Genomic DNA, 25,807 nt, shown 5'->3' with positions numbered 1-25,807 from the left:
GGGAAAAAGGGGGATAAAGGGAAGAGGAAAGGGGGGGAAGGGGGTGGAAAGGGAAGAAAAAAAAGAAAGGAAAAAAAAACCCAAAGAAAAAAGAAAGGGAAAAAACCCCAAAGAAAAAAGAAAGGGAAAAAACCCCAAAGAAAAAAGAAAGGAAAAAAACCCCAAAGAAAAAAGATGAAAAAAAACAAAGAAAAAAGAAAGAAAGAAAAAAAGTCAGAATCCAGTCAGACCAAGCCTGCTCTTTTAGATAACCACCAAGGACAAAGAACAAGCAATATTCCATGAGCTCAGAGAAATAAAAGGCAAAGTAGCCTATAGGATTCTGGTTCATTTATTGAGTACATGACAGATAAGACAGACAGACAGTGTAAAATCACATGTATTATTTGTACTTTTAAAAAATTACAATAAATTACTGAATAATTAGTAAAAGCAGTTTTACTAATGGCTGCTCTCCAGTGATACAGGACAAAGGAGGCAGAGAAATAAGAAATATGTACCAGCTGTGAATACATACAGAGAATGTCACACGGAGGAATTAACACTGACTAGCACACCAAGTAGTGTTAAATGGGAATATCCAACCATACATGTCCTTCCCATCCTTTATACTCCAAATGCCAGCCAGAAGCTGTAGCAAACCTTGCCTTCAGTGCAGGGTCTGCTCTCGCCGAGCAGCAGCATCTCTCGCTCTGGCCCTGCAAGGCAGATGCCTGCGTACTGAGATGAATTTATCTGTAGGAACAGCATTAATTCTCCTTCCTTGGAGTGCATGTCCTACTACCAGAAGGCTAACTCTTAGTTTCTTCTGGTCTTAACTGATTTAAAAGAGCAGTCACTCAGTCTCCCAGTTATTTCGTCTCTAACTGGAAAGAGATCTAGTCTATTGAGGTTTCCCATAATGGGCTGATGACAGAGGGCCACACTGCTTTGAATTCTTCCTCTTTAGGTACAAATGCCCTTTGTTGTGTAGTAGTTTCTAAGAGCATGTCCACTGCTGGACTCCTTGTACAGGAGATGTTCAGAAAGGACAGACTGAGCAGCAGCAGGTGGCCCAACACTCCCACACATCTTCCAGCCCCAAGCATTTGCAAGGGCTGACTGATCTGAGTATTCTTAGGGGTCCTCCTAAAAATTGGACCCATCACTATCTAGTAAAAACCGAGAATCAGCAAGAAACAACAAATGTTTTCTCTACTGACAGGGAAAGTCCAGCAGACCAGTGTGCCACTGTCCTGTAACACCGAGGCTTATTCACTGACTTCTAATTTAGGAACTTACTCTCTCATTATAATCGTCATGAGCCCATTGATTCACTTACTATTACTTCTGCACTGAAGTCAAGGAGCTTGTGGCTTCCCAGACAAACTAAAAACAATGGCTTTCAAAGAATTAGAAAAGCAAATGCTAGAAAACCAGGTTTGTCTGAAAACTCCTGAATGCTGAAGGGAAAGAAAGTGATCATACACTATGAAAATGCCAAATCACATCTGAAAGAAACCTGCAGATCTGAGAAACGTCTGTGTTTAGATCTTAGGGTGCTCGGAACAGTGGGGCACGTTTGCATTATAGCTGCTGAGTCACAGAACAGCATTGAAGAACTTACAAGACTATTTATAGGTCAGGGTCCTATAGCACTGGACTACACTGCATTAGCTCTCAGACTGCCAGCCAGAGGTGAACATGTTTCAAGCCAGGCTGCATCTGCTGTGCAAGTTACCCAGAAACCTACAGCAAATAAGGGCAGGCAAGGAGCAGTTACTGTCTGAAATAAAATTTCATTAAAATAAAAGATAGCAAAAGGCAGACATGCATAATTTATGGTGGTAATTCTATATGTCAGGGGCTATTAGGTTCTAATGGCTCTTGAGAATGTAAATCTAATTCTGTCAGCCAGAGTAGCCAAAGAAGCACCTACACAAAAACAGTCACTGTCAGAAGCTCCTTATTGATTGGAATCTATTGTAATTGTGTAGTTACTGGTCTCTGATTAAACAAAAAAAAAAATCCCCAACACAAAATACCAAACCATCCTGCCATCTGCCACATTATCTCCCTGTTTTTATCTCCCAAAGACAATTCCTGCTTTCCTGAGTTCACCCTGACACGGAAGAAAGTTCATAGTCACTGGATGAACTGAACTGCCTCTCTACCTTCTTCTGATCTTTGATCTTTTGCAGAATGTTGACCTTTTTCTCAAAGTAGTTTACAAGGGCTGTTTCTGTCAGCATGGAAGCTAAGATCTGCTCAAAGGAGATAGACCAGTCAGTATCAATGGTGCTACCATACCTGGCAGCTGAACTACTGCCTTCGCAACCAACCAGGACCGTGTCGTCTGCAATGTCTTCACACTGCAGGGAGCCTGTGCTGACCATGGAGTAGGAAGACATGGACATATCATCTTTGGTTTCATCATCTGATAGCAGCTGTAAAGGAGAGCCTTGTCCTTCCCCTGACCCGTCTCCTAGAGTTTGGTTCTCCTGCTGTGTTTTTTCAGGTTGAGCATCTCCACAGGTTTTGTCCTCATGGTCAGCTTGGGGTTGCTGCTCCACTGCTGAATTCTGACTCTGTTCGGATGTTGGTGACTCCTCTTCACTCACAGGATCTTGGGTATTGTTTGTTTTGCAGTCCTCAGACTTCCTCATGGGCCTGTTGGAGAATTTTTTTCCAACCTCCCCAATTCGCAGAAGGAGACTGGCTACAGTGGCAATTGCATGGTACAGCTCTTGCTCCACTGGGTCCTCACTGAACATGTTGTAAAGGGTCTTGCATAACTCTATGAATTGTTCCTTTAAAAGACAAAGACAGAAAAAATCATACTTCAGGCTGAAAAAAGTTGACAGTGGCAGATAACAGAGTATCTCAAGTTGGAAGGGACCCATAAGGATTGAGTCCAACTCCCTGCTCCTTGCAGGACCACCTAAAACAAAACCTATGACTAAGAGCATCATCTAGATGCTCCTTGAGATGAAGCAACAGGCACCACCTTGACTGACTCCTTGTTTATCTGCCTCCCCCCCAGGTAAGTGGCAACTTATTGCACTAATTCAGAACAGTCCAATACAGGCAAAATCTTCTCTCTCTGCCGTAGCGGCTAAATTGAGACACAGCTAGCAATTTAATAGTGGTGGGGCTTTTGGCTGACAGATGAAAAGAGTACTAACGTATTCACATCTGAGAAAACCTAAGGTTTTACTTCTGTTCTGCTGCTCTTTTGTGGAAATGCTAAGAAGCTGACCAAACTGGTTTAAGTAGCACCCATCAAGGAAATTAGAGACTGAAAAGATCATGCCAGTCATCAGACTCTTTCCTGTAACCACATTCTTTGCTCTCCACCAAGCAGCTGTATGTAACTTGAGGCAATGCAAAACCAAAAAAGCCAAACAAGTTTATATGACTGATGGCATATTTGAAACATACTGCTCTGGAGAGAAAAACATAGATTGCAGTTCTTATAGGAAAAATTGGTCTGGGAGGCAGAGGGAATCAAATACATTTGATTGGTGGAAACAAAGCAGTTTGTCCATGTCCACTGAGGAATTCAACACAAATGTGTGGAATTAGAGGTTTTTAAAGCCCACCAGACCAGAACAGCAGGGCATTCTACAGGCAAGGACTGAGTATGCTGGCAAAATGGCTGCACATACTGCAGAATTCCCCACTAAGCTGTTAGCCATCTAACTGGAAACCTTCACATTCGCTTCTTACCTGGCTCATTTTGGGGAGATCTTTAATGGTTTCTTTCTTTGACTCTTTTTCCTTGGCCCACATTCTTAGGTAGTATCTATAGTCCTGTGGACTGGTACCTTTCTCCTCTGCAAGACAAGAACAAGCCAATACTGTCAGGTGGTTAATGGCTTCAGACTTAAAAAGTGAATGCTGTGCCAGCAAAAATCATGCTGGAAGCACGTTTTATTGACAGTTTAGGAAAGCATCTACCAGGAATGCTGCATTGTTTTCTGGTTTATCTGATCCAGCTCAGTAGAGCAAAAATTTTAACACTGCTGCATCAGCTTGACTTCTCATAAATGAACTCTATGAGCTGACAACTTACCAAACATGATTTAAAAATGTTATGATCTTGGTATGTAAAAGAGTCAGAGCAGTAAGGCATAAAAAAAAGATTTATTTCCCAACTCACATCCCACTTTACCTCTGTCCACAATGGACACTTTGAAAGGTCTCCTTGACACAGCAACGGACAATGAACAGTTCATATTATGAGAGACATAAGACTAGAATGTGGTCTATTTATGATGAAGTTACCTTTTTCTGGACCATTCTCACTTCTCCTTTCTTTATCTTCTTGTGCTTCTAAAAAATTACGGAATTATAAAAGAATGATTAATAGCTGATTTTCAGCAACACAACACATGAAGAACATAAGACAACTCATATACAAATTAAAACCATACAAGAATATATTTAATATAAGTTAGACCTCACACTCCCACTGAAAAAATGGGTTGAAGAGCTGACGTAGAGGGCAGAACTCTTAAAAGAAAGTGTGAAACACAGATACAAAAGACAGCTAAGCAATGTGATACCTTAAAGACAAAGAAGTTCAGTTATCCAAAGCAGGATAATGAATGGAAAAAAACCAAACCACTACTGAGCACATACGTGACTAATATCTACACTCACCATTATCCAGTGACTGAACTGACACTTTGGGAGTAATGTGCAGAGTCTAACTTCACAAACTTCGCTTCTGGTTCCCTATATTGGCACTAGACTATATAGGAAGTCTTGGCTCAACTCAGACTGTTAAGTTAGCCACCTAGCAGCAAACAGCACAACCACCCCTTGTACTTACTCAGTCAGATTTTTTTTGAGCATTGTTACATCTTGGTAAACATTTAGCACAACTGACATACTTTGACCTCCTATGTGACAATCCCTAAAATTATATTTTAAGAAATACAGTACATTAGTCTACTAACAGTTTTACAATTCAATGGCATGCATCCTTATTCCATTAAATTAGAAGACTGTAGAGTAGGCACAGGTATCATCGACCCAGGTCAGCAAGCCTAGCACCCCCCACACTGCTCTGAGCATATTTTCCGCCCACCAGTTTCTAGGGTGAGATAAATTCCACTGAAAGAAGCCAGACAAAACCTATTTTGACCAAGGCTGAAATTCATTAGGTAGAATATACTGAAAGATATCTAATTACTTATAGCACTTTATTCATAGTGGGGAGTGTCATGAGACAGGAGCAGCAGCAACAACTTCAGGGTATTTAAAATAGCACCCTGGTGCTAGCAGATGATATCAGCATTATAGCCATGCTCAATGCATGCACATAATTCATGGACTGACCTTGAGACTCACAGTGCAGGCAGAAATCCAGCTCTGAGACAAAAGGAGAAACTTGAGCAGCAGAAAAAGGGGTTGAGGGGACAATATCCCAGATAAAACAGAAGAAAAGGCCAGACATAGACACAGAGAAGGAAACAAAAAAAAGAAGAGAGACAATGAGACTTGCATGAAAAACCTAAATCATGGTGGAAGACGGGCTGGTAAAAGCACACTGCTCCTCCTCAGCAGTCTATGACTGTGCTTCAGAGCATGCTGTGTCCTGCATGAAATGGGCACTGAGGAGTTTAAGCTCCAAACTTCTTTCCCATCATGCAACAAAGACAGCAAACTCAAACACACTGGCAATCTTAACACACTGCCACCATGAGACCATGCCTTGCACAAAATCACTATCATAGCACATGGATTTATGCTGCAACTCCTGCCTAAACTGAGAGGTAAAGGCAGCAGTGTTGCATTACCTTCTGTTGTAACATCCTCTGTGAAATAACTTGTGGCCTCCAAAGCAGACTCTGTCTCCTCTGGATTCAGAGCTGTATTTACAGAGAAGGAAATGTTAAGATCTCTAAGATAATTGAACAGCAGTATTACCCACTTCATTAGCAAAATTCATGAGGCATCCCTTTTCAATTGCATGTCAGAACAGACCATGCTCAATAGTAGCAGTGTATAGAAGCAATCACTCACCAGGAGGCAGATGCAGTTTGTAGAGTACTTTGAGTTTTTCAGTGAGGTCACCATGGTACATGCCACCTGCGAAGAAAAAAAAAAAAAAAAGGTTCAGAAAAATAGCACTTAGGATAAAGAATGGCCCTCTGCTCACAGGCTCAAAACAGAATGAGTTCACATGCAATTGGGAAACGCTAACTGCACAAAGCCCTATGCAGAAGCAGTAAAGAAATCCAGAGCAAAGCTGCATCTTGTTGGTTTGCCACCTACTGTTTCCCAGAACAGGAGACTGCCTAGCAGCAAAAAGGCATCTTTTGTTCTGCGTGAGGCTTCCTGCAAGGTTGTCGCCCTCCCCTCATGATACTGCAAACACCACTATCTCCTTTTAGTTCTCTGCTTGGAAAAGGACAGAAACATTTTTTGCAATATTCCATTATCTCCAAAAACACCACTTACTCATCCCTGTCACAAACTCCTTGAAGTTAATGAGAGAATCCCTGTTCTCATCCAGAAGCCGGAACAAACGCCCTGCTAGCACAGCTGTATGTGCACCACAGGACCAGGGGGTCAAACTGATGAACAGCTCCTTGAACTGCTCCATGTCTATGCGATACTGCTCCAGGTAGGGTAAACTCTGATCTCGGCGGGCAGCTGCAGCACGATTGTTTCCCCAGTAACAGCTCATCAGATACTTTGCCTTTGGAGGGAAAGGATTAACAGATCAGATTATACTACACTACAACAATCCACAGGAGTGGAGACTTTGTTATAGCTCAAGAATAGCATTGAGCAAGCAAAGAAGAGACATTTCAGGACACACTGTTTATCTCCCCCATTATTCCTAGTGTTACTTCACTACGAAGTAATATGAAATGAAGGAAGAGACAGGGATTTCACAAAAAGCACAAAGAACAATTTTAAGTGAAAAAAACCAAAAAACATAGTTCCAGGTTTGAATGAAATGACGCTTGGGCTTTCTGCAAATGGAACATTTAGAACTAAGCCTCTCTTTCTGAGTCTATAGCACAGTGCAACTGAGTTTGCAGTGATTTTGGTAAACACAGATGGGTAATACCACTCTTTTAAAAATACATACATCGACAAATAGAGGCAAAGCACTCAAGTAATTTTGTCACAATTATAGAGCAAGTCAATGGCAAACTTGAGAATAAAAATTGAGGTACCGTCAACCCTAGCTCCCTGTTCTAAGTGCTATATGACATTCCTTTCCATTGACTCCACAATCTCTTTCTGAATAAGTATCATTCAAATACTGTGAATGTGTTTTGGCCATCTTTGGGGAAAAAAATAAAAATAATCAATCAGATAATAACAGGGCCAATCTTACTGGCACCATGTATAACAGAATGCCACATCTGTGTCTGATAGGTTGGATTAAGAATCAAAGCAAAGTCACTGCTTCCCTTTCAACTTATTTTGGTATTTGTTCTCTCTGTGCAAGAACACATTCTTCCTCACTCTAGCTTCTTACCTTGAACACTACATACAGCTCTTCTAGCTCTTCAATAGAGAAACCAATGTCACTAGACACAGCTCGGACCTACGGTTAGGGAGAAAATAGGGTGAACAGTTTATTTCAAAGCTAGAAAAATTAAATATGGCTCACGGAAAAATCTGTCTAACATAGAAGAGAAGAAAACAAGTGCAAGGAGATACGACACAGGACGGGAGGGAAAACACAACCATTCTAATACCTCCCATTGTTATGGATTACAGGTCAAGAAGACAGTTTCTGGTCAAGCAGAAACTGCTGACGTTTTGAGCAGCCAGAAAAAATTACTGCACTTATTTACTGTTTGTGCAGACCTGACTGTGAAGACTGTGTTGTCCCTCCCTCTTGTTTTTATCTTCAGATGTTTGACTTAGATGCATTGAAAAACAACACTGAAAGAAACACATGGATGAGGTTCCCCACCTAGGACATGGGAGATAATTGCAACAGATATGGATACTCCCCTTGGGCCATGAACCCTTCTGTAAAATTCCCTAATGTGCTAGCATACTTTATAAATGGCAGGAAAATAATTATCCGCTAGCTAGCTTTTCCCAGAGATTCCAGGCAAGCAGTAAGAGACACCACTAGACAGTGGAGACTATTACAAGGCCTACAAGTGGTTTTTATCTCCCTCCATGCCAAATACCTCATTCAATCATGCCCTAGCGCTTCGATCCATTTTATTAGATTAACTAGAACCATGTGAAGAAGAAAACTGAAAATCCATTATTCCAGCCAGTAAATCCGTTTTTTCACATGAACTGCAATTCTTTAAGTCACTTAAAACTGGGTCTGCTACAGAGCAAACTTTCTAGATGCTTACAGCAAAACACATTCCATTAACATGCCATTTGGTAGCTCATTCAATCTGGGAGTCACATACCACACTCTTCTTGGCTGTATCCTCCAGAGACTGGATCACTTTCAGCCTTTGTTTAAAACGCATTTGTTCAATGTCATCTGCCTTCAGGTTGCTAAATTTCTACAAGAAAGGAAGCAGACCAGGTCAACATCATCTCCTAAAGAAAGAACAACCCCTGTTCAATTACAGGTTCTTTACCAAGTGTACTATCCCCTCAGAGATGATCTAAAACCCCCAAAAGCCTTTTAGCAGCAGCAAGAAGATGAGAAAAAACTTGAGCTGTATTCCCTATTCATCCCTGTCCTGCAAGAGAAGTCATTCGGAATTCACGAGAAATCCAACATCAGAGGTTTCTAAAGAAAAGCTGGAAAAGCATCTGTCAGGACTGACAGAAATACAGATCCTGTGCTGTGGCAGCGTATTGGGTCTGCACAGCAAGGTTTTGGTAGCTAGGGGGTGACAGGGGTGGCTTCTGCGAGAAGCTGCTAGAAGCTTCCCCTATGTCCAACAGAGCCAATGCCAGCTGGCTACAACATGGACCTGCTGCTGGCCAAGGCCGAGCCCATCAGCGACAGTGGTATTATCTCTGGGAGAACAGATTTAAGAAGGGGGGGGGAAACCTGCACAACAACCTGCAGCCAGAGAGAGGAGTGAGAACACGTGAGAGAAACAGCCCTGCAGACCCCCAGGTCAGTGCAGAAGGAGGGGGAGGAGATGCTCCAGGTGCTGGAGCAGAGACTCCCCTGCAGCCCGTGGGGAAGACCACAGTGAGGCAGGCTGTCCCCCTGCAGCCCATGGAGGTCTATGGTGGAGCAGATATCCACCTGCAGCCTGGGGAGGACCCCACGCCAGAGCAGGTGGATGCCCGAAGGAGGCTGTGAGCCTGTGGGAAGCCCATGCTGGAGCAGGCTCCTGGCAGGACCTGCAGATCTGTGGAGAGAGGAGCCTATGCTGGAGCAGGTTTGCTGGCAGGACTTGTGACAATCTGGAAGATTTGGTTTTATTTCTCATTATGCTACTCCGATTTGATTGGTAATAAATTAAGTTAATTTTCCCCAAGTCGAGTCTGTTTTGCCTGTGATGGTAATTGACAAGTGATCTCTCCCTGTCCTTATCTCAACCCACAAGCCTTTTGTTATATTTTCTCTCCCCTATCCAGATGAGGAGGGGAGTGATAGAGCGACTTTGGTGAGCATCTGGTGTCTAGCCAGGATCAACCCACCACAGGCAGAGATAAGAGAATAGACAGATTGTCATTCCTTCCAGACTTGCTTTCTTCTAGGATCCATATGAGATTCAGCTAGAAACACCAAAGTTAAGAGGCTTTTCTACTGACTGGGTCAGACAAATAAGATGAATTTGGTGACATTCTTTTATAAAAGAAGCCAAGAACAGACAGAGATGGCAAATTTGGAGAAACAAACAAATACCCAGCAAAATGATAGCTGCCTGCCTATAAGCAGCTAGAAGGGGACAGGATGAAAAACAGGAGATAAGAAGGGAAATTAATCCACGTTTACCACAGTGTAGCAGAGAACTGTCAAACACCAGTTTTCTTGCCTGTGTTCTTTCCATCATTCAGATACAAATTTCTTACAAGTTTGTTCTCAGTATGAACAATGAGGTACACCTCCACCAGTGCAGAGGTATTCCAACAGCATTGGCACCATTCTCAGGTTACCTTCCTATTACTATAATGTGGATCACAGAACGGGATTCCTGTGCACATGAACTGGGATGCTTCCATGTTTCTGCAGTATACCTCACAATTTTTACCCTGAATTTGCCTCCCCAACTCCCCAGCACTGACAATCCTCAGATACAAGTAAGAACAGAGACTTTTTTGGCAAAGCAGGAAGAAATCTCCGGTCTGTAATTTTTACTTATTTGCAGTCTTCATTTTCGTCTCCACTGGTGTTGGGGAGACTCTTTGTAATTCACAATAGCCAACAATGTTACGCTCTACTCATACCAAACAGGTGGATTAATGGCTTGAGCCTGCACTCCTTAAGCACCTCAAGCTATGAACACTGTTCAAATTCTGGTTGCACAGAGTACAAAACTGGATGTTAGCAGAGAAAAATCTCTTGGGCAAAAACTAAGCCAGAAGCTTACCTCATAGGATGTTTTGATGAGTTCAAAGATATCAATTTCAAGTGGCGGGTCATCTCCACTCGTCAATAAGGCATGCAGGTGGGGAATAGGGGGAGAGATGCTCTGTCTGTTAACTACGTTGTCCAAATATCTGTGGGGAAAAAACAGAACAAATGCAAGACTCCAGGATTAGTGTCCAGGAAAAGAAGTAATATCCTAAATGCATCATTCCCAACTTCTTTGTATCATTAATCTAAACATGTAGGAAAATTTAATTCTTCCCTGCTAACCTGCAATGCTACCCTCATTGTAACTGAAGTTGATTTTCACCCTATTTTTGGGGTATCTACTCTTCTTAAAGTGGGCTCCTAGACATAAGCTGAAGATCTTGCTGCACATAGAAGAGATTCACATTTCAAACAAGAAAATCTTACATTTACTAGACTTTGGAGATATCTGCTTGACAAAGTTTTATGTTTCTAGAAGGCGATTCCTGCCAGGATCTGTTCTTAATAGTAGATCAGAATTCTTCTGTGACTTTTGGATAAACAACCCTTCAAAGTTCAAATTCAAACTGAGATGCAGGAATGCATTATGCTGCAAAGCAAACAATTCCAGAAATATGGGATTCCTCCATACTTGAGCCAAAAGTTAATTTCAGCTGTTGTAGAAAGCAATAGAAAACCTCTCTGGAGCTCAAGTTTCATCCTACAGTGTTATCTGTGACCTGCTATATAATGGCATTAGGTAGAAACAGATGATGACTAAAAAGGTACTGTTACTATTCAGTTATAAATAAGAACAATGAATGGTACCTGCCCAGAATAGTCATGGCTTCACCTTCATCACAGCACTGTAACAACTTCTCCATGTTGGCATCAAGTATGGCCAATGACACCTGCAAGATAAACTTGATTCCCTCATAGAAAAAACAGTCGACAATGACCACGGCACTCTCAAAGGGCATGACACTCAGAAAGAGAGTGAGAAACCACGAAAGGGATATGGTGGAAATCACTCCTAGGTCCTGCATCTTTTCTGACAGCTGTGGAAGATACTCTCGTGTAAGTTCTTCAAAGATGCCTTGGTCCACCAATGCACCTGGAAAAACAAACAAAAACAATGGTAGAACTCGAATTGGTGGTATCATGGTACTATACCCAAGCTAATCAATTATTAAACAAAATAGTGTGAGTTCATTTTAATTCCATATAAGCCTCTTAACATCAGAACTAAAATTAATGCATTTATTTAGATTTGTTCCCTGTTCTCAATAAAAATAACATATTTAGATAGAGACTACTCCTACGTTGCAGCACATGCAGAAACAGAATCTCTCATCGATCTATGCATTTTCCCTGAAAGAAGGGGTGCAGATTACTGATATTATGGTATTTACATCAAGCTATACTCTTTTATACAGACCAACTTTAAAAGCCCATGAAGCGGTGCTTTCACTAACCTTTCCTGGGAGCCTATTCCAAAGATTTAATACATCATTCAGATGGGTAAAAAATAACCCAATAATTTTCTTCTAGATATGCCTCCTTACTGCTAATGGTCCCTCCTGCTACCAATTTTTAGTGACTTCATCTTCCTTGTTACTACAAGGTAGTATTACTACCTTGGTAGCCTGTAGTGTCTCTTCCTATGTCTCCATCACACACCTGCAACTTTAAAGGGAACAGCGTTGTGCTTCATCATCTTTAAAATGCATCACATTTAATTCATTCTGAACAACAAAATGTTCCTGAGAAATGCTGGTGCAGCTGTAGCTGAAAATCCAGGCTCCAGCATGAATTTGACAAAGACTCACCCACTACTCTTGTGTTGTAGTAATCTGGCAACATCCGCTCACATAAAGCCACTAGGAGCCAGAAAGCCTCTTCCTCATTGCAGTATAGCAACAGTACTGACGTAACAATGTTCATGGCCTACGAGCGGGCAGAGTTAAATATGAAGATATAGGAGAGAAACATGAAGATGTTCATGAAAGCTCTGTCAATACAGACCAGCTAACTTAAAAAGCATGAATACAGCAAAACAGTCACTAAGAGTCACATCTATTTCCAGCTTTTACTGGTATCTGAGTCAATAGATGACCTTGAACCAATTTACGTTCCTGTTTCAGTTCCTCTGTTTGTGAGGCAGCAAATAATACAACTACTTTTTGTCAAGCACTTTCATTAATCAATATGACTAAGTATAATTTTCAAAGTTTTCATAAAAAGCTTTGTAACAATTTGGTCATAACAGAACAACATAATGGGAACCTCTAATACCAGAGCAATACATAAAATTAATCTGCATTTCCACTGAGTTGTTTCACAAACTGGCAACTGGCTTCGTTTTCAATATACTGCTCATGTGCATCATCACTTATTTGATTTCATTGCTCTTTTTAATGAAACCAGAAGATGTTTTTGCTGAACTAGGGAAAGCTCTAGGAGGAAAACTAGTAAAAGACTGTAAATTACACCTAAAGAGAAACGTGCAGTCTATTTAAATGCTGTATCCAAAGGATAGCTAAGAGATCTTAAAACATAACCACTTCTTTCCTACTCTCACACCACCACATGGACAGCATGAAGGAAAAACTTGAAACGGAACAAAAAACTGCAGAAAAAGTCCAAGCTAATCACGGTCACCATGTAGGACTAACAAGTCTAAGACTTCAGTCTTACCTGACAGTACCCAATTGTTGGATTTCTGAATGCATAAGCTGTTAAGACTCTCCGGAGGGCAGCAATTCCCAACTCATTCTGGAAGGCAGGATGTTCTGGCATAGAACGGTGCAGATCTCTCTCAATTTCCTCTGTAGCAAGATTGTACTTTCCCATTGACTTTTCCACAAGATCCGCATAGTAACCAGGATGAGTCACCATTTCGTTCCAAGCCCCTGTAATGACAAATACTGCTTCATCTCTTGAACTCTGGAATACAGATTTTATGCCCAAAGTTTCAGAGATAAGGCAGCCAGGAAGCACTACATGAACTCATCAACTACCAATAGATACGAAAGTATAGTAACAAACTCATTGTTAAATCATCATGTTAGGGTCTAGGTCCCAACACTGAAACGCACACAAAGGAGGCCAAAGGGCTACTACGCTCATAAAGAAAGCCATCTCAGGAATGAGATAACTGCATTTTTGGCAAAAACACCATGAAGTATCATTCAGGTGGAGTTAACTTCTGATTAATTTCTTCTGAAATGAGCTAAGATTTATACCTTTTCCTTTGAGATGTGCAGAAATCTTATTCCTGCTAGCTGTCAAATTATCCAGCACAACATCCTACCTGAGAAAAGGAGCCACAGCTCTCCACGAAGATTCTCTGGGATTCCTTTTTGCACCAGGCCCCTAGTCTTGGCAGTGCGATACATACACATCCCTCGCCCATATTCAGAGAAATGAATGTTCCAAGACTCTTCCTTCATCTTCTCCTTTGCCTTCACAGAAACAAATATGGCCATTTTAGGAGATTAATGGATTTTTATGTTTGTAGGACAGGTGACTTCTGGGTATACGCAGGCCTACACTTCACAAGAGAAATGCATTGTGACATTTAAAGCCTTTCTTCTTTGGGCTGAATAAAGGGGTGTATGCTAATCTACACTGTTCTGAATCAGTTCTGACCTTGCTTGAAGTCAAGTCTTTACAATACTAACATGGGCTGTGCAATGGCATTTACACCTTGCAAATCTCTACATAAATGCAAGCAGAACCATGGTCTAAGACGATTAAGTAGCAAGCAGAGATACCAGTTCTCTGCTTTCTTGTACTGAAGAAAAGTAGCTCTTCGCAGACACGAACTTACATCCCAGAAGCACAGTAACACTAATTTCTCAACCTCTAGTCAAGTATCTCACGTATCTCAGTACTGATAAAGTAAGCCAATGGTCAGGTTACATCTATGTAGCACTATCATGGTGACAGACACAGCAGTGATACTGCAGGACTGACTAGGGATAAAATACATTTTCAGTCTTAGAGCACGACAGGAAATCTGCAACCTACTGCAAACTATTTAGAATTAATTGTTTTAAGTTAAAATATTATTTACCCCTTTGGGTCCCAAGAGCTCCTCAGAATTTCTTCTGAAGAGTTTGAGTAGTCCTTGCGAGGCTGTTGGCACTTCCCCAGCACAGAAGTTGACAGGTCGATTGTTGAGAGCAGACGTGGGGCTAACTGCAAGTGGGCTGCTGGAAGGCAACTCTGGAACCTCCTGAACAACAGAACATAAAGCATCTGAGCTCAGGCAGTCAGTCTCCGTCCTCTGCTAACTGCCTAACAAAGAGACATCATTCACTGGTAACGAGCACTGTTAACACACTGTAAGGAGCATTACTCTGAAAAGTTGACAAATGCTCCTCCCAGCTATTTTCTTAGTACCTCGCAACCAGGATCAGCCAAATTCCACTTCCATTCCCTCTCGATGCTGCATGGTTTCTTGGATGGTGTTCTCTGCAAGAAGTCAGAGATTCTCTGTACCAAGAAATCTCGGTCTTTCAGATTGGCAAAGAAGAAGGTCATTTTACTTTTAGTGCTGATGGACAGAGGACTGGGCAAGACACTGGAACTATCTGCTTTCTCAACTATTGTCACCTAGAAGACAAAGACAAGGGCCATTTGGATCTAGCAGATGCTCCATTATCTACAAAGCACGGCACAAAAGATAGAAGCACACAAAAGACAGGAAAGGTCTGTAGTCTTAATATAAAGCTAAGAAATCCCCACCTCCCTGAGAGGAATGATGAGATGACAGGCCTCCTCTGCCTTGCTGGCAAAACAGATGTAATTGTTGGAAACAAACATCTGGCCAGGAATATGCATCTTGTTGAATGGTGTCCACAAGGTACAATCTGTATGTCCATCCAGGCATTCATCCTTGGGCAACCGGAAAGTGGCACGGTAGCACTCATTTTTGGCTCGAGCATCCAGGTCTCTGGGGAAAAGTAAAGAGTAACCCCCAGAGGTTTTTCCTCCCTTGAAAAACCCACTCAAACACTCACGTTAAGTGTTCATTCCAATCACAACCTTCAGACTGTGCTGTGTATTCTTAGTATTCACTTCTCTAACTGAGATGCCACCCCTTATCTGACTCCTCTTTCAGCCTTCAGACATGCTTCACTGACAAGGTATGTCCTGCAATACAAGGTAAAATATGCAAGTGCATCTGCGAAACTTAAATATTACATCAGATTCTGAAACTGCAGAGAAGAGTCCCCAGCGGGAGGATTTATTACAGTACAAATGTATATTACTCTTTATAAATCTTCAACTTCAGACAAAGGGGCTGATGTAAATTTCTTCTTTCACATTTCTTTTTTTTAAACAGGATTTTCAAAAGTTTCTAGTTGAAAATTCCTTTTGACAGTGCCTAGTCATGCATGAGAAAGACATGAGAGAGTGTGTGAATTCAGCACCAATTTGGGATGGAAAAAAAAAAAAAAGAATAGGCAGAGGGCTAATGACTGAAATAAGTGATGCAGTCCCTGGAGTGAGACAACCCCAGTGGCACCTGGGAGCTACACCACATTTATTATTACAATCCCCTGTTATCTGTCTTCTCTTCTCACTGCTGGAAACATATACCTTTTTAATGCAGAGATGTTCTTAAGAGGCTTCCTGGGCTTCGGGAGGGACTTGTCCTGCAGGAAGCTCTCATTATCCAATAGCTGCCGCATAGCAATGTTAGCCAACTGCTCCATCAGCTTGAATGTCTCATTGATGTTGAGAAACATGGAAAAATAAAGTTCACTGTCCCTTGTGCTTACTTTAATGCACTCAGGGAACAGCAGTGTAGCATTTTTTTCTAGCTGGGTTACATCCACCCACTGGATCACCAGTGTAACTGGGAAAAAAAATTTAAAAACCGTACAATTACAATCTGACACAAAACAACAATCAGAAATTAAGCTCAAGCAGCCAGTAAGCTCTCAGTGTAGCAGCATTTTTCCCCCTCTTACACATGGACAGTTCTTTTCTACATACTTCTACTGGGTTCTCCAAAAATACTTGGAAATAATCTTTGGGATTAACTAGACTAGAAATAATGCAGTTCCAAAAGGACTATCTCCCATCCAGTAAATGCTTTCAATCACAATTACTTAAGTTTTCATTCTTTCTTTCCAGCAAATTAGCTTTTGACTCAGGAGCTCAAGCTTCATAAATACTGGGTCCTGGCAGTGGTTCCAAATAAGGTAAAAATACTGCTTGGTTCTCTAATCCAGTTGAAGTAAAACTTCAGGTGTACTTGTACAACTTGAGAAACGTTTTGAACAATGACTTGGGCATTCAGTCTAAATATCACTGAAGTGCCTATGAGAGCCAGGACTGATCTATGCGTTGAGCCAGAGCTCAGAGGATTCCTAAAAGGAAAAAAAACCTGTCAGCTTAAAAAAAAGTTCACACAAAACATCAATTGCATCAAAAAGATCACGGGAAATGGCAGAAAAACAACTAGCAGGCTTATAACTCACCCTCTTTGCCCAGCAGGAAGGAGTAGAAACAGAGGTGATTGACGGTGAGGTACAGCCAACCCTGCCTGGGTACACGGCCCTTCCAATAGCTGCAGGAATAGTAATTGACCAACTTCTCCACCTCAGGCATCCCAAACTGCTTCCGCATCTTCAGTTCAGCCTCTTTGAATTTACCTGGATCCTCTTCACTCTGGGGCTGCTCATTCTTGTTCTCTTCAGCAATAATTCCCTGAAAGGACATGGGAGGAGAGAGAGAAGAAATGGAAGGGAACATGCCTGCTGACAGAGTCATAATATATAGCAAAAGGTCACAGCAGCAATCCGGAAGACAGAAAGAAGAAATGCAACACAGCAGTTATCATCTCTCCTGTCAAGTTAGAGAAATAGTAAAGACATGCAGAAAGAGCAGTCGGATAGTCTGAGAGTCTATGATCTGGGATCTACTCCTGGACACATGCAGCAAGCATTTGTGTTTAACATTTGACCAAGTTTCTCACAGCTGGCCTGGTAACGCTTTGAACACCCTGCAGGAGAACTGAAGTCTATTTTCACTTGCAAACATGCTGCTTCAACAGGAAGAAGATCATCTGCCAGGAAGGGCAGAACTCAGCAGTCTGCCAGATCTTGACTGGCCAGAAGGAAAAACAGACAACCACAATCTCTCTCACACACAGACACACACAGAGAATATACAAAGAATCTGACAGAAGTACTGGAAAAGACTCAAATTGCTGCTGTTCAATAAAAACCTGTATTTATAAGTTTCTACCCTGGAGAATTTGTGGGCTGGGAATCTGAAGTGTGTTAACTGCACAAGAAGGAGAGAGACCTGTCTGACTCAGAAGTCAGTGGAAGTTGGGGTGCAGTTCCTTTACAACCTAGATGCCTTTTAGACCATCGTGGCAGGGCAAGTACCTTGCTTGCAAACTAGAATTCTCTCTCCTGTATTTGTTGCTAGATGAACCATCATTAAACATTCTCTCTGCATCAAAGGTATAATCAGCAAGGATTTTAAAGAGGTATTATATTTTAAGTAGTAGGAGCATCCTAAGCGGGCTGTTCCCTAAGAGCTACTGCTCCTAACCTTTTCCCCACCAAATACATTTGTCCAGTGTTATGACTGTAACATGATGCTAATAATACTGTATGCATTCCATGACAATTCCAAATTTATGTACATCTGAAGAGGGGGCAGAGAGAAGTTTTGCAATGGAGCTCTTGCTCCCTCCCTCCCAAGGGTAAAAAATTCTTAAAACCAGCTCCCCATTCTTTCTCAGGATCTGGAAGTCCTTCAGGGAAACATGTCGCTTACATGTATCTTGCCCTTGACAAAGGTGGTGATATCTTCTTCATTATCAAAGATAGATAGAGTCTGCAGTAAGTTATTCTCCAGCCATTCCCAGTGCTTTGTGATCTCTTTACGAGATGATCCTAATTGAAGGGGTGAAAGATGATGGGAAGAGCAAAGAAAAAAGGAATTAGAACAAGGTCTTTTTTCTTCCAAGTTCACAGCAGGAAACTAATAATTACCAAGCAGTGATCAGGACAAATCAAACACCAACTGTATACATGTCAAGGATATTTTATGTACACCAACATCATGCTTCTCATGAAATGTCTCCACTGCCATCAAGGATAATGAGCACACTACCAACAGATCATCCTATTTGCCAGTGCACACCAAACACAGCTTTTTTCCCCAGACAAAAAGCATTCTTATGTTCCAGACAAGAAGTACTCTTTTAATTCCTGGTATTCTAGAACAAAAATAATGCACTTTCAGAACAACTGAACTTTTTACACCTACAAAGGGGTTCCATTTTCCATGGGCAACGGTCAGCAGAGAGCATACAATTCCAAAACAAAATGCAACCAAAATACTCATGTCAGAAAGTTCTTTGCTTTCTTAAATAAAAACGTCTCAACAAACATTATATCAAAGTTAGCTGTCTTTAACCAGCCTACAACAGTTCACAAAGGATAAGCTTCACTGTATATCCAATTTAAAGAACTTTTCTATAGAAAGTTGCCTTAGTTAGTTGCCATTATTTCAAAGATTTGTTTACTAAAAGATTTCTTCCTCTCTATTGATAGCTATATTCTCCTGTAGACAGAAAAAAAAGCAGAAGAAATAAAAAAAGCAATTCTTTTTTTTTTAACAAGATAAGAAACATTGTTAAATGCAGACAAAAAGAAATCTGTTTAAATGCAAGTCAAAGATATTTGTAAGTTTCTCTTTGCCAAATTCCAGTAAATTTATCTTCTGAAGTTTCGTACAAAAGCAGTGAGATATCTAAAAATGTTAACAGCATGCCTCCCACTACTTGATTTCTCTGCGAGTACATTAGACCCCTCCATGTGGTTAATGATGGAAAAGGAGAAAGCAGCAGACAACACAAGCAGGTCCCTAAAGCTATTGCTCTACCTGACTTTCTTTTTTAAGAGGCAGCTTCAGCGATGAAATAGTCTTCACATATTTGTAGTTGGACACCTAACCACAAAACCCAACGCCAGCTAATCTGTGGTTTCATAAGCAAAAATAACTCCAGGACCTGAAACCAAAAACTAGAAGCAAGTAAGCTGTCTTGCCTCAAAGGACTGCAGGGCTATGAATTTGAGTTTGTGCGTACAGCCCAACGGATTATACAATAAATATTTTTTCTTTTGCCTCTGTGTATAAGTTCACTTGACATCTACCCTAGTCATCTGACAATGTTTTTAAAGCATAAATGATTTTTGAGTAATACGAAAGGGCTTATTTTAGGGCACAGAATTATCAATTATAGGATGCTTTGGCTGTGGAAAAAATCCACAGGTCCAGCAACAATGGCAGGGGAATAAAGTCTGTGTTCTGTTTTGTTTCATGAGCTGCACCTCTCACGAAGTGACAGCAGACAAATTGCTAAAATAAGCCAGGCCTCAATAATTGACGTCTTTCTAAGAACAACATTAGGATGACATACGTGAAGGACCAAAATTCTGCAATTCCTACAGAGTTGTAAGAACAAAGTGCTGAAAAGCCGAAGCTGCACGCATGACCAGAATGCTGCCCACTAGTATTTACACATGATAAATCATAAATAAAAGATATACATTTTTCAACAAGAGAGCCATATACATTTTATAACTTTGAGTGAATGACAGTACTCTTACTTTGACAGTAAAATGAGAACCAGACATGATTAAAAAAATACTTTGGATGAAAACAATATATTTACTCCAGTATAAAAATATATCAAACTCCATTTGGTTGTTACATAGCCCATCTCATTTTACCATGCTGCATTACTTAGAAGTAACTGAGATACAGAGGATACAGACGGTATCAACTAAAACACTCCTGAAATTGTACAAAAATAACACACTCATTGAGTGTCAAGATACTATAAAATTTCAGATTTGCACCATATGTGGCCACTAAAGATTCTGCTTTTTTGTATGCAGTTTCTGGCCTGCCATTTTGTTTTCTGTCTGTCTTCCCCTCTGCCTCTGCCTTCCTCAAAAGGGAAGCTGAGTTTCTGTGAAACATAGAAACTTCTAAACCTCTCTTCCGCAGAATTTAAGTAGCTCTGCAAGGGAGAATATTGTGTTGGTTGCCTGGGGAGAAGATGGGAACAGGCAAAACAAGACATCAACATCTGTGGGCTTACTAAATGATTACTTCATGCTCAGATTTTATGTCTCAACCACAAAGTGAGAAGTGAAGGTTCATATTATAAACAAAGTTGGTCTAACAAATATGTCTGAAGATATTTTCTCTTTAGCAACCAGTAGGACCTAAAGCCTTAATCAAAGTTCACCACCAGGTATTAGAAGGGTGTACCATGATATTCTAATACAGTGGTTACATTTCTCAAGTGAAAGAGGCCAAGGACTCTTGGTGTTTTAAAAAAATATTATTGTAATATATTTTACAGATATAGTATATCTATACACCTATTACAGGCCAGAAATAGCAGAAAAAAATAAACTGGATCAAGACAGTAAAGAGATTCCCCAAAGAGTGTTTAGCACCTTGAATGACCTTACATGCTCCCATCTTGCACCGTGTTCCTGGTAAGCAGGTTTTGGCACAACACTCATCATCCCACAGCAATCTTATCATCACAGTTTCGTTCTCTGAACAATCTCACTATGACCTTGCAAACAGATACACCTTGGAAGAGAGAAAATTCATTAACATCTGCAGAAACGAAAGCTTTTACAGAGCCTTAAGTTCCTAAACTACAGTTTAAACAACACTGAGAAGTTTTGTCATTTCTGGCACCTTCCACTACCCCACCAGAAGCTCTAGAAAGTTTCCTGAGCAGTCACAGAATACTCCTATGTGGGATAACTGATCATCTGAACCAAAAAGACAATAGAATAAAACAAATCCAGCCCCTGACAAGTCACATCAATACATACCGCATGCCACTGCCCAATACACTTGAGAGTCCTGAGTCTGGTGCAGAATACGGTATGGGGCAACTCTGGCACTGGAATCCAAAACCACGTCTAATGTTCCCACAAGAAGACCTAGGAGGCAAAGAGAGAGAAATTAAAACAATGTAATACCAAAATGAAGAGTTGGGTTAAGTCAAAATACAGGATCAGCACTACCGAAAAATGCTGATGTTCATATTATGTATGCTGTGATGGAAGAGCGATGGTACTTGGTCAAGAAAATGAAGACATACATCCAGTCACTGCAGTCAAATTACCTATAAACCAACTACAGCCGATCCCACTGGTAATGGATAAAGTTTAGATGGCAATTAAATGTCTACTAAACCTCATTATAATCCTCTGCTTTCCTAGGAGAGTCTTCTAATAAAAGTGAAATGTATTTTCCTCTGTAGGGTTTCTGTTGCCAATAATGATTTTTAAGCCTACTAAACTAAAACACAGAAGAGTTTTCAATGCTGTATATTTCAGCATCACCTATGCAAACAGTAGGTAAGATAACTCATTCAAAATGGAATCAAATAGCTCCAGAAAAACTGGTACTCACAGGTTTCAGCGATGTTTCTAGAAGTACTTTGATTAAACAAAGAAAGAAGGCAAAGAATCAAAATTTGGCAATACAGAAGTTAAAATATTTTTTTATATGATGTTAAATAAAAAAGCAGGCACTTCCAGAATAAATGCTGACAGCCACCCGACTTTGTAAAGCAAATCCATTTATTTCAATTAAGTCTATTTACTAGATAAATCAAATATCTAAGATGATACTTTGCTTTGTTATTCTAGATAATGTACTATGAGCACCTTTAATGCAGATTAATTTTGCAACATCCTCACAATTAAAAGTTTTCTAACATTAGAACTTGGACAGGGAGCATGGTTGCTGCTCTAGATCGCTATTTGGGAGGCCCAGGCTCAATGGGCCTGCTCTCCTCCCTATGGTTTGGGTAAGTCTGAGCAAACTGTACTCATCCATATCTCATTCATTATCATGAAACATGCTACCTCCTCCCTTTACCTCTCTTGGCTATCCAAAAGCAAGTAATAGATTAGAAATATACCACTGGTCATACTTCAAGAGAAGTACCATCCATAGCAAGCTCATCTGGTAACCCTTAAAACAAATATATATATATTCAGCACAGCAGGACCTCAGTTTTGGCTCCAGGCTTCTTGTGTGCAGTTTTAGGCAGAATACGTATTAAAAAGTAATTTTGAATATTTCCTATGACCATACCAAATGTGTCAAATATTGACATCCAGACTGGTAACAAGACATGTTTAAGAACTTGAGTATGACAGCAACTTCAAAACCTTTCCAGCAACATCTTTCCTGCTTGGCTGAATACCTACATTCTAACTCTAAAATGTCAACTTGCAGTTGTACAGCTCCTTAAGGAGCATGTGCAGCTTTTCACGCATAGGAGCTCTGAAGACCACTCTCTCACTGAGGTAAACTACCTCAAGAAGTAAACTGGCTCAAAGCTTCAACCATTTAAGAATAGGTCAGTTTAAATGTTTCCAGAACAGCACCAGGTATCATTTCCTCTTGTAAAAACCTGTGAAATTCCAGAATACAATCATATGCCTACATGCAAAAGTACCCAAGTTACGTTACGTAAAAGAAAGTAGCTCAAAATAATTTCGAACATTGTGAAAAGATGAAATATGCCAAGGATATTTATCAGCTGCGTCATTTCTGTAGTTAGAGTATTTGGTTAACGGGGCTAATACGTGAAACCGGCTGTGCATAATTCACAAACATAAAAAGCACGTTTTTGTTATTCACATATCTGCATAAGAATTTTGCAGATAAATGGGTGGTTTTAAAGGTGAGGGGACTTTGTGTTGTTGTTAACATTGTGCCTCGGTCACAGTTATGTTATTTTAACAGTTTCTGACACCAAACATGGCTATGAGGCATACGCACAGAGAGTAGTTATCATTGGACTGCACCCTCACAACTTCACCTCCGGCCTGAGCACAGCACAATCTTCATACAGACATTAATTAAAAAACTACGCTTTAACTTTCATCCTCTAAATCTTGAAAAAAACACACCAGAAGAATAAAGACACAAAGAAAACACCTCAATAATTCGAGGCAACGCGAGTACGACAAAGAAGCCATTTTTGACTAGGGAAGAAGATCATCCCAGCCACCCCCCGTCAGATACTTGTCCTCCCTGTGCAGCAGCACCGCTGGAGAGGCCTGACCACGAACAAACCCCCTCACGCCCCCGCAGACCCGGCCGGCAGGCAGCAGGGCAGGGCCGGCGGCTCCCGCGAACGGCGGGGACGAGGGACCGGCCAAGGCGCGGACAACGTCTGCGGGTGCCGCAGGCAGCGGCTGCCGCTTACCGGCAACCTGCCACGGAAACCGAGGGCGTCCCGGCGGAGGGGGCTCTCCCGGAGGGGGGGGGGGGGTGACACACAGCGAGGAGAAGCCAGGGGAAAGGCGGAACCGGGCTCACCCCAGCCGGCGGGGCCTGCATCTCCCCACCGCCGCCACCCCCTCCTCGGCCCCCCCACAGCTCCAGCCCCGCCGCCGCCGCCGCCCTGACGGGAGTCGCGCCGCCGTCCCGGCCCCCTCAGCACCCCCCGGCCCTGCGGGGACAGGACAGCGGGGCAGGAGCACACACACATCCCCCCCTCCCCCCCCGGCCTCCTCCGCTGCCCGCGCAGCGCCGGGCCGGGCCGGAGTCTCCCCTCAGCCCCGCCGCGCCTCACCCGTGAGGCCGCCCCCTTTGCCGTGTCCGCGCCGGCGCTGGAGCAAGAAGAAAGGGTTGGCCCGCTCCGTGACCCACAGAGCGCCGGCTAGCAGCACCTCCTCGGGCCCCAACCACATCGTGGCGGGGCCGCCGCCGCGGCGGAGCGGAGCGACTCGGCTCGGCGGGGCTGGGGCCGGGCCCGGCCGGAGCGGGGAGGCGGCGCAGGGGGGAGCGGCCGGGCCCCGCCGACGGGTCACGGGGCCGCGCCGGCGGCCACGGCGCCCTCTGGCGGCCCGGCCCCCTCACTGCAGCGGGGCGGTGCCAGCTTGCCGCCGTGGCGCTGGAGCCAGGGCTGCGGCTCCGCAAGGGGAAGGTCGCCGGTTCGAGCCCCCGCTCCGCGGAGCGCGCCCAGGGCCACCTCCCTGTACCGTCCTCGGTGGGCAGCTGGGGTTCACCTCCGCCCTCTGCGGAGGGGGGTCCCCTCCTCTGCCTCTCGGTGGCACGCTGCACTGAAAAGACCTTTGCCAGGGCAGCTCGCATTTGACGAGAGCGACGTGCTTATAGAGCACAACGTCAGGCAAATGAAAAATCTTCCTGTGCGGCCCCCGGGGGGACCCGTGGAAGCTGCCATTAACTAAGACAGATTATTTAAATGCTCCCTCCCACTGTACATGCAGTAATTTATTGGCAGGGAGTTCCCAGTGCAGCTCTGCAGAAGGCTACAGCCTCCTCCAAACTGCCGCTGCCCTCACCCGCGGCCCCCCGGCCCCCCGCGCCGTGGGGACACACGTCCAGCTCTCCTGCCCGGGCTGCCGATCCTTTCACCTCCCCTCTGGGGAGACAGGGATTCATTTACCCTTTTTGCCGCGAAGCGCATGCACCTCCAGCATCTCAGCCTCGGCGAGCCAGCCCGCGCCCCGCCGGGATGGGGGGCATCGGCATCCCCCTCCCGGCAGCCGGCTTCGTTTCGGTCCTTGTTTTGCGGCTCTGGAGCCCACGTGGGGCTTGTGATCAAGTCCAAGGATGGTCTTCGCAGCAAACAGAATGGGAGATGTGGTTCCTTCTCATCTCTTGGCCGCAGAGCAGCTTCCCAGTAATTCAGTGAACTGCTATTCTTGTTTTAATAACCATTGGAGAGTCTCCCTGCAAAATCTGGAAGTGTTACAACAGCAGAAAACATTGGCATCCACCACCTCCTTGCTTAATGCCCAGCTCCCAGGAAGGCGGGAATGCCGTGTTTTCTTTAAGCTTTAACCTTTAACCTTTTCTTTAATCCTTTAACCCTGGGATGATCTATCTTCTGTTTTAGTGCAGTGCCCTAATTCCAGCTGGAGCCTTTGTACACTACTGTAATATAAATATTTATTAGCTGGCTGAGCTTTCAGGGCTCTGCCTTCATCCTGATGGCACGGCCGTGTCTGGGAGCAACACGGTGGTTTCTGAAGACTGGATGTGCTGCGGGAAGGGTTCGAGCACTGGGAGAAGATGCTGAAGGACCTTTCTCTGTGTTACTATCTCTGTTCCTGCTTGCTGTGTGCCATCTTTCAGGTGGCAAACGTTGTGGGAAGGTGGATTAGTGTCTCCTGTATATTCATAAGTCACTTTGAACCATGTGGCCTTTAATGGCCTGAGATTTCTAGGCTGTAGTAGAGCAAAATAAAACAATATTTTCTGCAGAGTGGGAAAAATCCTCTCTGAAAA

General features: G+C 42.7%; 1 protein-coding gene across 3 annotated transcripts; it reads right to left on the bottom strand.

Annotated features, from left to right (window-relative positions):
* Positions 1-315: 315 nt before the first annotated feature.
* On the bottom strand, positions 316-24,342 carry TBC1D9B (TBC1 domain family member 9B). 3 transcript variants are annotated; one of them, XM_069772716.1, is made up of 22 exons: positions 24,126-24,342; positions 21,358-21,468; positions 18,263-18,381; positions 16,951-17,179; positions 16,064-16,322; positions 15,206-15,413; positions 14,861-15,073; positions 14,532-14,693; positions 13,767-13,917; positions 13,151-13,365; positions 12,283-12,400; positions 11,282-11,567; positions 10,488-10,617; positions 8,394-8,492; positions 7,487-7,555; positions 6,451-6,691; positions 6,013-6,078; positions 5,787-5,858; positions 5,326-5,376; positions 4,267-4,314; positions 3,709-3,815; positions 316-2,789 (listed from the first exon to the last, which is right to left on the bottom strand). In XM_069772716.1, exons 1-22 carry the CDS (start codon positions 24,241-24,243, stop codon positions 2,097-2,099), a joined length of 3,765 nt encoding a protein of 1,254 aa, XP_069628817.1. In that variant the 5' UTR covers positions 24,244-24,342; the 3' UTR covers positions 316-2,096. The 3 variants fall into 3 exon arrangements, with proteins under 3 accessions (XP_069628817.1, XP_069628818.1, XP_069628819.1); XM_069772717.1 differs by having other exon boundaries at positions 5,326-5,358; XM_069772718.1 differs by lacking the exon at positions 5,326-5,376 and having other exon boundaries at positions 24,126-24,341.
* Between the last annotated feature and the right edge of the window lie 1,465 nt (positions 24,343-25,807).

This window comes from Haliaeetus albicilla, chromosome 27 (assembly GCF_947461875.1).
Source record: "Haliaeetus albicilla chromosome 27, bHalAlb1.1, whole genome shotgun sequence".
NCBI lineage: Eukaryota > Metazoa > Chordata > Aves > Accipitriformes > Accipitridae > Haliaeetus > Haliaeetus albicilla.
This window is presented reverse-complemented; position numbering and strand designations above follow the sequence as displayed.

Coding starts and splice junctions, on each gene's coding strand:
- TBC1D9B (XM_069772716.1), bottom strand. CDS start 24,243: ATGTGGTTGGGGCCCGAGGAGGTGCTGCTAGCCGGCGCTCTGTGGGTC. Junction 14,694..14,860: donor TGGCTGATCCTGGTTGCGAG/GTACTAAGAAAA, acceptor TCTGTTGTTCAG/GAGGTTCCAGAGTTGCCTTC. Junction 7,556..8,393: donor ATACAGCCAAGAAGAGTGTG/GTATGTGACTCC, acceptor CCCTAACCGTAG/GTCCGAGCTGTGTCTAGTGA.